Source organism: Rhopilema esculentum, chromosome 6, assembly GCF_057945365.1.
Source record: "Rhopilema esculentum isolate cy_ngs chromosome 6, ASM5794536v1, whole genome shotgun sequence".
NCBI lineage: Eukaryota > Metazoa > Cnidaria > Scyphozoa > Rhizostomeae > Rhizostomatidae > Rhopilema > Rhopilema esculentum.
The window spans coordinates 13,059,961-13,074,389 of record NC_142820.1 but is presented as its reverse complement, the minus strand read 5'-3'; the positions used below and the strand labels follow the sequence as shown (position 1 = coordinate 13,074,389).

General features: G+C 38.4%; 1 protein-coding gene across 2 annotated transcripts; it reads left to right on the top strand.

Annotated features, from left to right (window-relative positions):
- The first annotated feature begins 2,957 nt into the window (after positions 1-2,957).
- Positions 2,958-13,286, top strand: LOC135686651 (adenylate cyclase type 9). Of its 2 annotated transcripts, XM_065202924.2 has the most exons (3): positions 2,958-3,200; positions 3,338-7,154; positions 12,130-13,286. In XM_065202924.2, the coding sequence occupies exon 2, from the start codon at positions 3,458-3,460 to the stop codon at positions 7,142-7,144; it is 3,687 nt and encodes a 1,228-aa protein (XP_065058996.1). In that variant the 5' UTR covers positions 2,958-3,200; positions 3,338-3,457; the 3' UTR covers positions 7,145-7,154; positions 12,130-13,286. The 2 variants fall into 2 exon arrangements, with proteins under 2 accessions (XP_065058996.1, XP_065058997.1); XM_065202925.2 differs by having other exon boundaries at positions 2,958-7,154.
- The last annotated feature ends 1,143 nt before the right edge of the window (positions 13,287-14,429 follow it).

Here is a 14,429-nt window from a genome sequence, read left to right as displayed (position 1 = left end):
CACGTCTTTGCCTAGATCGGTAGCCTGAGATAGCCTCATTATTATTATGCGATATTGAAGGAAAAAGAGGCCATACATACATGTCGTTGTTTTCGATGGGGAAGGTGGTGTGTCGAATTTAAGATTCACTCTGAACAATGAACAAAGACAAAGTAACAGATACGGACTTACCGGCCGGTGTGATGTTGTGACACCCCAATTATTTTTATGTCATTCGGTGAATTTTGGTGAATAGTCAGTGGTAATCAAATGAAGCTATAAAATTACTTTGTCTCTTTCTTTTAACTTGAAAGTTTAATGGAATTGTAAAATGGATGTTTCATCATTTTCTGGGCACCTGAAAGGGTATGGCACGAAAATCAAATAATTATCTTATACCCCCCCCCCCCTCAATCCCTGTCTCTAGAAAACGTTCCTTAAGATAAGGAATGGTATAGGAAAGGGCGTTGTCATTTTCAAGATAAAATCAAAATTGGACGTTTATCAGTAAAAATTAGGGTGTGGCCTCATGAATTTATGCACTAGCCCCACTATAGCTACGGTCCCACCAACATCTAATATCTCGTTGCTACCATAAACATTTTCGCAGAACACATAATTTATCTATGCTGATTGAAAAGCCCAAAAACAATCAGATCTCTTGAAATCTCCCGAGGTCGATTTAAAATAATTACTCCCATCCCAGGGGCAATTAGGATAAGATCACTTCTTCAACGAAACCAAGACGCCTGTCCTTTGCTTTGCTATAAGCACGTAGCTTCTTCCTTGTTTAAACTTTTCGTCTCAGACATAGAAGCAGACTATTTATGGTATTGGTTTCGTTTGACACAGCATTATTCTAAAATGAATGCGGAAGTCGACACATTCAATTTCGTCTAGGAAGTTCTAAATAAAGTTACAGAAGAGGGATGAAATCATCAAAACACGTGCTTCCGTCATTTTTGTATTTTTAAAAATAGCACTGGAATTACCCAGGTGGTATCAAGCAGACTTAGGTGATGGAAAATCGTAAATTGCCTATTCCTTAATGACAATTTTCTCTTCCCGGCCCAAACTAATCTCTCTCAAATAATCAGTGGGGGCCTGGCAGGGCCCCCAGCTGACTTTTTTATAGGTGGGCCAAAGCTTGTATAGGGCGCCGAAAACTTGAAAAAAGTTTGATACGACCGACTTGTCTGCAGAGACAAAGAAGACGCCATGAAATTCAAAACTTTATTGGGGTGCACGCCACCATACCCCCTACAAAACATTTTTACTGTTCCCAGGGGCGAAAAAATTAATCCATTTTTTAGAGGATTGTCAGGAAACTAACAGTTAAATTCTTTGTGTGGAGCACACAGCACTTAAAGTGCACACAGACTGTGTTTAGGGTGTTGGGGGACAGTCTGTGTTTAGGGTGTCCGGACTCATGCCCCCTTCCAAGGAAAATTTTGATTTTCGAAGAGTCTCTTTGGCTCTGCTGGCCTTCAGAGACCTAATTAACAGACAATTTGGTTGTTTAATTGCTTCATTCTAGATTAGTCCATATATTATATCTCAAGTCACTTCCACGAACGTACAGTTTTAAGTGCACAAGATAACAAGAAATAACGCTAAAAAGTGCATTCAAAACTAAAAAATAATGAAACCAACTCTTATTAGGTTTTTTCATAAAGGATAAATTAAACAGATGACTTTTAACTCAAAACATTGACTTCATGTTTTTAACGCGTAGATACTTCAGGCTTCTTTTTTAAGAGGCATACATTGATTTTGACAAGAAAGTTGGGCCGGGCCTAATTTTCTTAACGGTTGCGTTTCTTTTGGCCTTTAATAATATTTCTTTAAAGTTCGATGTAATATTTACTTCATTTTGTATCAAATGACATGATGCGTTCAAAGATATGTTGGAAACGCATTTTCTAGCCTTAAGAGTAACTGGAATTCTCCACTTTTTGGCTAGGGCCGACCCTTTCCATTATTTGTTACCCCTACACTCCCCTAATTTCCCCCTTGACTGTTAGTTGAGTTGTATGCATGTGTTGAACTTGTTGAGCTGCCGCAAAGTACAAGTTTAGCAAAACGTATAAGGTAAATGTTTTATCTGGCGCTTTGGATTCCCCTCCAAGGTGCCAAATGAACACAACAGTTACAAAGAGTTTTGCATTAACAAAACTCTCATTCTACCACATCGTAGGTCTATTGAAAGTTCCCCAAACATGTTCTTGACACATTTTTATTTAGTTTATCTGCTTGGATTGGCTTCTAAGGGACAGTCAATTTTGTACATGAGTCGGCCCAACTTGTCCTGACACCCCTATGAAAAATTATTTCATCTGCGTCCCTGTGCTCATGTGGGGGTCAGTAGATTTTGTCTTTTTTCTTCATTTCTCATGGAAGGACCAATTTGTCTCGACGATACAACGATATGGTGGATTCTTTTCCCTATAACAAAGTAATGAAATCCATTTTAAGACTGTAATTCATTTAACGTTCTAAAGCATGCCTTAAAAATAGCAGAATTTTTAAACGATTTCAAGAAAATAACTGCAAGAAATATTTTGAAATGTATTTTAAGCTTATCTAAAGGGCGTGGTTGCAAAAATTGTCACCTCGCTACGCTCGCAAGAAAGCTTTTATTCAGAGTTATAACAAGGGCCTCCGACAACCTCTCGCCGACCCTTCCCAATGTTGGTCTTATAGTCAAATAAAGCTATTAACTCGCCCCCCCCCCCCCCACTTTGAGTTTCTTGGCACCGCCCTTAGACTGCCAATATTGTCAGGAAAAAGACAATAGTGTTAGTTATGGAGGGCGCCATTTTGATGTTGGCCCCCCTAGGCGAAAAGGGCCAGGCCGCCACTGCAAAGAATAAATTAAAATGAGCAGCTACGGGCCATATCGCCTATGAATTTAGCTATGTTTCTTGATTGGCTGCTTGTCCGTGCGATTATTTCATTTTGCAACTTTGAGCCTGTACTAAGATTTGAGGAAGGCTTATCTTGTATTTGCATTAACGATACACCGTGCCGCCGTAACTTGGCCGCAAAATACTTTCCATCTGTCTAGAAATTGTAAAAGTCAAGGATTTTTCAGAGTTGTGGGAAGAAGTTGCTATCCGAGTCGTTTTCGATGTTGCCTCTTACCTAGTCTGATTCTGACTGATATGCAGCTAATGTGTTTCAAAGATGCTAGGCCATCACGGATTTGAGCATGTCGGCAGGTAAATACAGACATCTTAACCTACACTGTACTGGCGTGCATAATATTGAGTATTCCTGTTCATATCGTTGTTGTACTGGCTTACAATAATTTTCTTTTCGCGCAAGTAATCATATTTATTTATTTTTTTTGTTCAAGAAATCTATTTTGGTTTCGCACGAGTTCCCATGACTTGGGCAAAGACACAAGTACTGACCCGATCAACATCTTCAGATTGCTGTTAATTTCTTCCATTCTTAACTAGAGAGTTAAGCCGGGATGTATTCTAGTGCAAACAACAGCAGTACGATATCTGAAGGGAATGAGTCTCCTCCACCCTCGAGAACTTCGTTTCAGACGCATCTTGATCCGAACTCGAAAACAGACAAGCCTTCGTTTTCTTCCCATGTTGACACACGCGAAAGGAAGGGCATCCTTCCACTTCTCTTCGAAAGGGCATCAAATAGGATATGGGATCCGTCATTTGACTCAAAAGTTTTGGAGAGCGAGTTTAGGCGATTTGTCGTTGTCGTTGATAGAATACGTTTCAAATCGGCTGCTCTCTATGTTGCAACTGCCGCTCTCATACTAACTATCTATTTCGGAGTTACCAGAGGGATCAGTGGCTCGGGAAAAAAATTGATGATAGGAAGTGGTGCGACTAGCCTGATATCATTTTGCTTCTTTCTCCTGACGAAATTCACAAATCTGTACCGAAAGCCAAGGGAAGCTATTTTCATATCGTTGGTGTTTGTCTTGTTGATCGTCACAGTAGAAGTGCTGTCATTCTACCAAATCACTGATAAGGAGTTAACATATGCATCTCGATTTACATTGGCTACGAGCATAATTCTACTTGTCTATACTTTAATACCTGCACTACCAATGTATGCTTGCTTGCTTATTGCCACATTCTACTCGGTGGCCCATGAAGTGAGTGCTGCAGTCAATGACAAGAAGACATTTGGGGACCTTACATCAACTGAAATTGTAACTAGAGTATTTCTCCACCTTGGCGTGCATCTGATTGGACTTGCCATGTTTTTCATGGCTCAAGTGAAAAAAAGAAGTACATTTTGGAGGGTTGGTCAAAGCATTGTTGCTAAAAGGGATCTGGAAATAGAGCAAAGGGCAAAAGACAGAATGATAAGATGGGTGATGCCGAAAGTGGTGGCCGATTGGCTAATTAAAGATGGCCTACAAAGGATCAAGATAAGAGGTGTGTCAGAGCCAAAGGTGCCATTCAGACCTTTTAATATGGACAGGGTCGAGAATGTCAGTATTCTGTTTGCAGATATTGTTGGGTTTACAAAGATGTCTTCAAACAAATCTGCAGAGACATTGGTGAACCTCCTAAATGATCTGTTTGGTCGTTTTGATGAACTAACTGATATTAATAATTGTGAAAAAGTGAGCACTTTAGGGGATTGTTATTATTGTGTGGCAGGTTGTCCTGAGAAAACAAGGTACCATGCCATATGTTGTGTTGAAATGGGCCTTGATATAGTTGAGCAAATAAAGAAGTTTAGAGAGGAGACAAAGGAAGATGTGGATATGAGAGTTGGCATTCACACTGGTAGTGTTTTGTGTGGTATTGTTGGAAACAGAAGAAGAAGATTTGATGTTTGGTCTAATGATGTAACAATTGCAAATCGTATGGAAGCATCAGGCAGGCCAGGCAAAGTTCACATATCAGAAAGCACCTTGAAGTTCCTTGAAAATCAATATGTTGTGGAAAAGGGTGAAGGAATTAGCATTAACAAAGATGGACAACTGTTACCCACATATTTTATCGTTTCAAGAAAGAATGGTGTTTCTGGAAACAAGCCTTGGCAAAGGGAAAAGGCCCATAGAGATTCAGATTCAAGTTTAAGGCAGGCAATAAAAAGTGGAATGAACCCAAATAGAGATGACCATGGAAAGAAAGTTAAGCATGAAAGCCAAATATGTGTTTCACCAAAAAATGATAAAGTAAGTCCAAATGAAGTTGCTTTTTATATTGATGATGGTGAAGATATGGAAGCATATCAGCAACAAATGCTTAGGCAAAAGTCCTACTCGGTTGCAGAAGATGATTCTATTGAGCTTAATTTTCTTGGAAAGTCTCAAGGAGGGGCACAGTCCCCACCATCTCCCCCTAAGCCTCAACTTCGAATTGCTCAGAATTTGGCAAAGACTCCATTACCATTTCAAAGACTGAATGCACAATTGAACTTCACCTTAAATGATGCTTTTATGAGAGATGCTTTGAGGGATTTGAATGACCAGCAACTTGTGAAGTTAATGCGAAGAAAACAGACACAGAAGGAGTATTTTACCAATCCACCTTTGACAGTAGTGAAGCAAAATTTCAAGATAGAGGCTTTAGAAGCAAAATATAGAAAAGAGTGCTTCAAAGACTTTAAGCTACATCCAAAAGTAACAACCTTTGCTTCACCAAAGATTCATTTCTTCTTTGATGTCATAACAGCTTCCCTGTTATTTCTAGTCAATCTGATTGTGTGCTATTTAATATTCTCACCTCCTCCAGCAACCTTAGTTATTTTGTCACCAATTGTTGGAGTAGTAATGCTAATTTTGTTGCTGGTAAGATGTGTGCGAGCATCTGCAATGGCAGCATGTTGTCCAAGCAAGAAGTGTGCAGAGCCTCTCTCAGATTTTGACAAAGAAAACAGCACATCAAGTCAGACAAGCCACAGTGAATTGCATCAAGGCAGACACAGCATTGGGCGCTTGAGCATTGATGGAACTATGAGCATTGATGCAAGTAAACGCAAAAGAACATTCAAAGAGGCATTTACAGAATTGACAACGTCACTCTGGTTTAAATCCCATGTTTTTGGTGCCTTCATGATGTGTCTTCCCATTTTTGTCACCTTTGCAACTTTGCATGATTGTCAAAAGAATGGCTGGACCAGAAAAGAGTTTGAGCTTTTCAGCAATCTGATAACAGTTGGACTCCTGTACTTCTGCAGCTTCACACAATTGTCATACATCATGAAATCTTCCTTAGCATTAGTTGTTTCTGTGGTTTTCTGCATACTCTTGAGACTAGTGTCAGGCTCAATCTGTATCAAAAAAAGTAGCGAAGCAGATCATACCAGTGCCAATGATATAATTGTATCAATTATGATACAGATGATTCTAGTGATTTGGATAAATCGCTTACATGAGGGCGGTGTTAGGGTTAACTACTTTGGTGACAGAGAAGCTGCAGAAAAGAAGAACAATGCATCTGATCAGAAAAGAGTTGCAGATTCACTTTTAGTGGACATGTTTCCTCGCCATGTGTCTGAGCAGCTAAGGTACAAAAGTCACTGTTCTAGGAACTATGATAATGTTGGTGTTCTTTTTGCAACAATTGTTAATTTTGGAGAGTTCTATGAAGAGAATTTCGCTGGTGGCATCGAGTGTATCAGAATACTGCATGAATTGGTTGCAGATTTTGACAAAGAGCTTGATAAGTTTGATGACCTGGAGAAGATCAAGACAGTGCATGGTACAACATTCATGGCAGCATCTGGCCTTTGTGTTCCCGACAATAACAACACCGGCAACTGTGAGCCTACACATCCACATCTTCACTTGAAAAACTTGATAGACTTTGCATTAGCCATTTTCAGGGTTCTGAACGAGTTTAACAGCAACATGCTTGGCTTCAACTTTTTTCTGAGGTGCGGATTCAATGCAGGACCTGTCACAGCTGGGGTTATTGGGACCACAAAGCCCCAGTATGATATATGGGGTGACACAGTCAACTTGGCAAGCAGAATGGATAGCACGGGTGTACCAGGCAGAATCCAGATGCCAGAAAAGTCAATGGAGATGCTGACTGATTTCTTCACATTTGAAGAACGTGGTTTTGTCTATGTTAAAGGAAAGAACAACATGAGGACACATCTACTTTGTGACAGAATACCAGGGACAGAAAGCAGCCAAGCTACACCAGATGTCCCCATTACTTAATCAGCCTAGGGTGAGTTTTTAGTTTCTCTAAATTTAATCACTTTATGATATATTGATTTCTTTGTATTTCAAAGAATACATTTTGGCAGCATACCAGATAAAAAACACACTTTTGTCTGTATTGAATAGAATCAGCAGTATTTTCCTCAGGAACATACCTCTGAAATCAGTTGTTTTTTGTACAGGACATTAATCCTGATTAAACAATAAGCTGTGGAATTTCACTGTATTTGACTCTACAATCAACAGCTCGATTTTTGCAGGGCAAGGGTGATTTCCTGCATGAAACCAAAATGCTTGGCAGACTCCTCTTTCACTTATTGTCAGCTTTGTCAAAACATTGAAACTAAGATCATTTTTATTTCTTTATTATAGTATTTATTGGATCTTGATAAAGCCCCTGAATAAATGCAAGATTTTCACATCTATGTTAAAATGAGCAGCTCCAAATGAAATTTATTTTGCCTAATATATAAATTCCGTAATATATATACAATGTCAGAGAAAAAATTTGTATGGGATATGATGAATTCAAGTTATGATATTTTGGAATTACTGATCTTCCAGACCAAGAGCCTCTCACCTTATGCAATCTTGAAAAGTAATTGTTTCAATTGGCATTCCTGATTTTAGGATGAGAAAAAATTTTCCATTGATCAAAGCTGGGGTAAAGATACACAACCATTACCACCACTTTTCTGCTTAACTGTTTGAACAGTTTAATCCATCATTTAACAAGAAATTTCAATAGGCCCCTCAAATATAATTTTTTGTTATAAGCCTCCCCTCTATCTTACCCCCCCCCCCTTCTTTGATTCTATACGCCAGAAGTGGCATGAAATAAAATTCAAATATTTAGGGGATAAATGTACATTTTATTTTTTAATATCTCCAATTCTAACTTCATATGCTAAAGTACTGATTTTTCTTGTCCAACTCTGATTTAAATCTTTCCAACAGTAGTCATGATGTTGAGTATGTAATAGAAATATGAACCAAACGTCGCTGATTCGTATTGACTTTTCTTAACTAGCCCCCTCTTTTGTTAGCCTCTCTTTTTAGCCCCCCTATTTTTGCAGAAGTTTCATAAGACCTATGTTTTCAGTTTTAAGAGTCTGATGAAAGTTATGAAAATTATCTTCCATGCAGTTATGAGCCATGAATTAGGGTTAAAAGTTGATGACGGCTCAATTTGTTTTAAATTTATCAGCTGCCACCTTGAGAGTTACTTTCGAGTACAAAACTTGACGTCATGAAAAGAGTATTTTGAAAATTTTAGACCTTTGACCATATAACGTGAAGATCCATAGGTGCGAAACCAGTTGTTTGAGCTTGTCTGCGATAAAGCAAGTGAAAAAGCTGAGTTTCCCATGTGGATTACTAGTATTTTGGCCTGGCTCAAAGTCTTGATAGCCAAGGTAAAATTGCGTTATTTTCATTTAGAAAGAGCCTGGTGCGTTGTTCGCATACCCCAGCCAATTTGTTTCACAGTTGCACATTTAGATGTATTTCACAATGCTTTTTCCGTTTATGCAATCAACATTCTAAAACTCTGGAACTATATTCTTGTGACGTCATTTTTCAACTCTTTTATTTGCACACACAAGGATATTTTTCATTTCACAATTTATACACTTTTGGAATTACCGTTTGTGAATGGAATGGAAAATGTTTCGTTGCATTTCATAACGCTCACGTTTTCAACATTTGGTCAGCCGACCAAAAAGCGAAACGATATCGAAGGACAAGTAGTTATATCGAGAGTATGTAAACTTGATCAGTTGGTTAAGGGGTCGAAAACTTGCCTGCGTGCTTTTATTATCATTTATTCCAAGGAAGCTCTCAATGATTTTTCTACTTTGCTGGCTAGTTTAATGTACATTTGCCTTTGATCATGTGCCGGTCTTCTGAAATATTTATGCCACGTGCCTGTATGGTTCTTCAGCTGCCGGGCTGTCAATCGACCCGAAATGGCAAGATTCACCCAGGTTTTCATTCAGTTCTGTAATAAAGCTATTGATCAGAACAGCGTGACCAATCTGCTAAAAGATAAGAAGACGGAAAGAAGAGAAAAACCATTGATAAAAAAGTTCGGAACCGGCTGGAGATGTGACTGGAGCTGGCAGGTGAAGTCTTTGTTGCGTAGAAGGATAGAGAGTATATTGCAAACAAGATTGAAATATGTTCAGAGAAGCAAGAAAAGGGTCATGAGAGAAACTATTTTTCTGATAAAAGTGTCAAGATAGTGGATTATGTTCTCATTTTAAACGCTAAAGAAACAATTTGCATAGTGCCAGTATATTTTTGCTTTCGAGGAATTGTGCTTTACACTCCTTGTTAACCCTATGGCCTATGTAATCATTAATCTTCAATCGACGACGGCTGATGTCACGTTGTTTTCAATTGCTTGGTGCCACACCTCTACTTCTAATTTTTTTCATGGCGGCTTGTGCTGGCCAGGCTGAAAAACATGCTTAAAACATCCAATTTATTTCTAGCCACTTTGTGAGCAATTTCTTATCGTGAGATTAGCCTACTTTTTTGATAAAATCCGTTATTTTTAGAAGTAATCTATGTCTGTTTCCCCTTGATTGGTCGTCTAATGTAGCAGTTAAATGCAATTTGTTGAGTGTGTAAGGATGTGTCACTAAACCCCTTAACTTTGACGCAGAAAATAATTCCTTTCGGTGGCATGAAAGCAGCTCTCGATTTTTCTGCAGTTCTCGATTTACTTAGCAATTTCTTTATCACAATATTTTTTTGTAAGGTAACCATTTGACGTCGAGTGTTTGTCTGTTTTCATGAATCAGATTTTTATAGAAAAACTAATGTACGCATAATCAGCCAAAGAAACTTAGAAGACGAACAATCACATTTTATATATGTTTCTGTTATTGATCTGTGTTTGGAGATCTTTTATCTGGTCATACCAGTTAGTCAAAATGCTCGATGTCATAAAGGCAGAGCTGTACACGCTTTATGTGTATAGAACAGATGGTTCTAAGTTGCTACTCAGGGGCATCGTGAACGGGGGGCAGGGGGGCTGTGGCCCCCTCTTGTTTCAAAATCTGACGGCTTTTCGGAAAAATCATTGTTGTGTTGGAAAATTTTTAAAACTTGAGCTGTGGATAAAACCGAGAAGTGAAACGAAAATCTCAGCGACGTAAATTACCCGCACGAAAGTTCTTTCCATATTATCGAGGTGCAATTCACTTTTAAGTAAGGATTTCCCGATTTTTACTATATATAGTGATATATAGTGATTTGTACCCTGGGTACCAGAGCCTCATGAATCCGGAAATACTTTATTGTAGACGGCTAATCCTTGCTCAACAATTTTTCTGTGACTTATGTCTAACTATATTTCTGAGACTAAAGAATGGAGACTCTGGCACCCAGGGTAAGTGATTTGCTGCTCGGATTTTATCAGTTATAATCCGAAACCTGAATGGTCAAATTTGGTTATGGAAATTGGTCAATATTGGTCATAAGTTATATCTTTATATGATATTGCAGACCGGAACAGTGAGTGCCAATTTTGTGCTTATCACTAGATTTGAAAGTTTTGTCCCAGACTTGAAAATGTTTGCATTTATGTTGCATAAGGTAAAACATTCGAAAGGAGAACAAGAAAAATCGATTAATACCATTGCTTTCGACCAATGAATATCCATTTTGAAATAGGATTTTGTTATTGAAATTTGCTCAAAAGAACGCAATTTCCGGCGAACTTGAAACATCAAGATTATAAAAAAATTTCCTTTCTACGGCAATCATGGTGCCGCCTCAGGTAGTAACACCCTTGCCCTAATCTATAGAACTATAGGGCTGCGAGGTGCCTCGGACGTTCACAATATGTATGAAGAAATAGAGACAAGATAAAAAGTGCATTTTAAATATCTTTCCAGCTAAGCAAGACCGTTTTTTACTCTCTCCCCCCTCCCCTTTACACTAACATGAAATGCTTCCATTTAATTAAAATAAATCAAAGAAATTTTGTCGTAAAATTTTTCTTTCTGGCCCCCTCTAGAGTTCATTCGCCACGACGCCCCTGTATGCTACTCCGAGTTTCACGCTTAATGTGGTCATAAATAAAACTGTTTTCTGATGATATGTATCGAGTTAATAGTTATTGCCGCTCATGCTTCTATCTTCACTACCTGTGACAGGCACCATCCTTCTCTAGAGATTGGGTTTTCAGACGGCTATGTTGCTGGAAACTTTCAGGCAATCAGAAGCCAAGAGGGTCTTCTCAAAGGTTCCCTTCATGGCTCAATTTCGGTAACCTTTTCGCAGAATGGTTTTTGTGTTGCGTTTTGTGGAAATGCTACCATAGCACACTAAAAAATTTGATCTGGATTAGAATCTAGACTTTGTACATTCCACAGTATTTTGTTGGGCACGTCTTTCGCGGTGCTTTTTCCTAAACAAATAACGATACAGACATTCAGTCCTAGACGACAGGCGAATTCTCTTACGTGAGGCGTGACATTTCTTGACACTTACATTAGGGTTCTGATGGTTATGGTCTTGCTTGGCTAGAAATAATACTTTTCCCAACAATCAAAGCAATGATTTTCATCTAAATTCGACCTTTCAACGCAAGGTTGTATCATTTCTAGTAACAGACAATTTTCTGCTAAAAACCAAAGGGACCAGTCTATGCCTAGTACCTATTTCTTACTTTTTTACTCGTCAAGGTGTTGTATTATTTCTTTTTAGTTTTTGTTTATCATTTTCTCTAATTTTTAGCAAAGTTATAAACCAACACCACTAAGCAAAGTTATAAAAAAACCAGAGAATTTAAGTGATGACGCCATAGCAATATATGTTTACAATGTTTGTATTTGTATTTAGATCAAAAAGCCAAAAAGAAAATCATGAAATACCTGTAAATGTGCAAATAAGCTAAATGTATTAAAAGTAGATAATAGTGTATGCAACTAAGAATGCAACTGTAATCATTGCATCTTGTTTCTTTGCAGATTCTTCTTGGCCAGTTCTTTTTAAAACGAAGCCACTTAATTTAAGATAGCTGCTTCACATTCTGGTGAACTGTAAGTGGTGAAAACCGTTGATCGTAAATATTACTGTTTTCTTTGTCTCCGGTGACGTGCAATCATGCTGCATACTTCCCGAGGGATCCTGCGAGTTATCCTGAGATTTCCCGAGAGTTCTTCCGAGATTCTCCTGGTCAGCAGTTGCCGCGGACAATAGTGATTTTCCTCTGTTGTGCTCCTGCTCATCGACAGCAATCGTGCGCATCTATACATTGTTTAATTGTATGATGGTGAGGACATTTAACTAACATTTAACTAAGCTGTAGAGGGTTTTTAAATTACATTAGAAGTAGTTAAGCATTCATTTTAGAGTATATATTAGATTAGAATAAGGGATTGCTAAAGCTGTAAAAAAGTAATGCATTGCGTAAATCTGAAGGCTTTAGAGAAGAAAAATATAGTTAGCTTTTTTCAATTATCGTGGCAGTCGGAAGCATTTTCAAAACTAAGGTAGTGGCCATCCAAAAAAGGGTACTTCGTGCATAAATGCATTTTAAAATGTTGTCCATGCTGCTCGAACTTTGCTCGAACGCCACTGTTAACGATGTCGGTGTGCAATCATCAGGGTGGGTATCACAAGCATTCACCCCAAATCAGGTACACACCCTGCCACTGATCCTAAATATAACTTCAAATCAGTTTGGGGGCCAATTTTCGTAAGCATACGTGGTTCTCAAAGTCTTTTCTATTCTCATCCCGGCCAACTTCTTTGCCAAGGGTATCAATATTGCATTATTTTCGTATTTTTTTTTATTTTCATCTTTTAGAAATAACGTCATATTTGTTTTATGTATCAATTTGAGAAACCGTGTAACTAGAAATGAACTTAAACTTCATTAACTGTAGTATGGATAATATAAGAAGATTCCTACAGTTTGCTAGTTATAAATCGATCTTTTTGAATTAGCTTATTAATAGATTTAACATTATTTATTATTGCTCCTAAATACTTCGGATAATCTTAAATAATACGTCAGATACGTTTTAAGTTCTTTTGAGGCTGCTAGCAAGCGGTCTCCTCTGGCATTAACCTTTTGTGATGAACATTGACAGACTACTTATAAACAAGACCCAATCTTGAATTAGTCTCCTTTTCACTAACCCCCTCCTCTGTCTGTCTTTGCGCAACTAAATGTTGGTCTTTCGTGGAACGCCTTGTTGTAGCTGGAGAGTTGTCCAAAGCGATTCAGCTTTTTGCCATCGAGAAAAACATTTTACTCTCAAGTTGCATCCGATATTTAAAAAAGATAACCCACGAGCTACCTTTCAAAGTAACAAATTTCTGTGTAAAAACAAGAGCTGGTCATCATACCGTTGGACATTCTAAGAGAATCGTTGCATGTATTTTAGGAGCTAGACAATAGGCATTAAGACTCAGTTTTTTTGGCCAATGGATTGTGTAAAGGATCTTTGCTGTCAAGCCCTTGAAATTATATGTTATATTCTTTGTAGAGTTTGACTCTTCAGCCAGTGTGTGTTATCGACCACTTGCATAGACCGAAGACCCCGAAGCAAATCCTTAGGCATGTCAGACCATGAATGACTTTTCTGGCTGTCCTTTTTCTCTTTCAAGATCTGTCAAAAAATATGGCCTTAAAAACAGTTATGCTACGAAACGTTGCTAGAAATCTTTTTTAAGAAATACCGAAGCTGGAAGGTAATGAAAATTCAGGGGCTTTTACGGATGGCTGCGCGTTTTCCTTTGGTCGGAATATACGTCATAGTACCAATTTGAAGTACAGTAAAGCCCGCATACAAAAACCCACATTTTCTGTTGTGCCTGAAAAGATTATTATTATTCATAGAGTGTCTTTCAGTTACTTGGTGTTTGCGCTCTTGTAAAATGGCATTTTATCATGATTTTACACCCTCAAACCGTTATATCTTCCTCAAATTGAAGTTAAGGATGGCAGGGTGCTTATTTAGGGCCTGTTTACATGAAGTGTGCTGGTTAACTCAAGTGGGATCCGTGCTTTCTATACATTCCTTTGTTCTCTGTATTTGCGTTCACATGGAGAGTGGGCCAGCCCGCACAGGTGAGATCCGCAAGAAGGACAGGTGGGATCAGCATCAGGTGGGATGGAAATTATCCATTGTAAACGCAATCAGTTGGGCTAGGCCACTCACTGAAAGTCAATGCGCCTGCGTAGAGAAAGTTGGCGCCAAACTAAGCCAAATCATATTGTCGTATGAATCGGCAGCAAGAGTTCAGGCTCTTCTGCTAA

What these genes read in the sequence shown, in the direction of transcription:
- LOC135686651 (XM_065202924.2), top strand. Translation starts at nt 3,458, where the DNA reads ATGTATTCTAGTGCAAACAACAGCAGTACGATATCTGAAGGGAATGAG.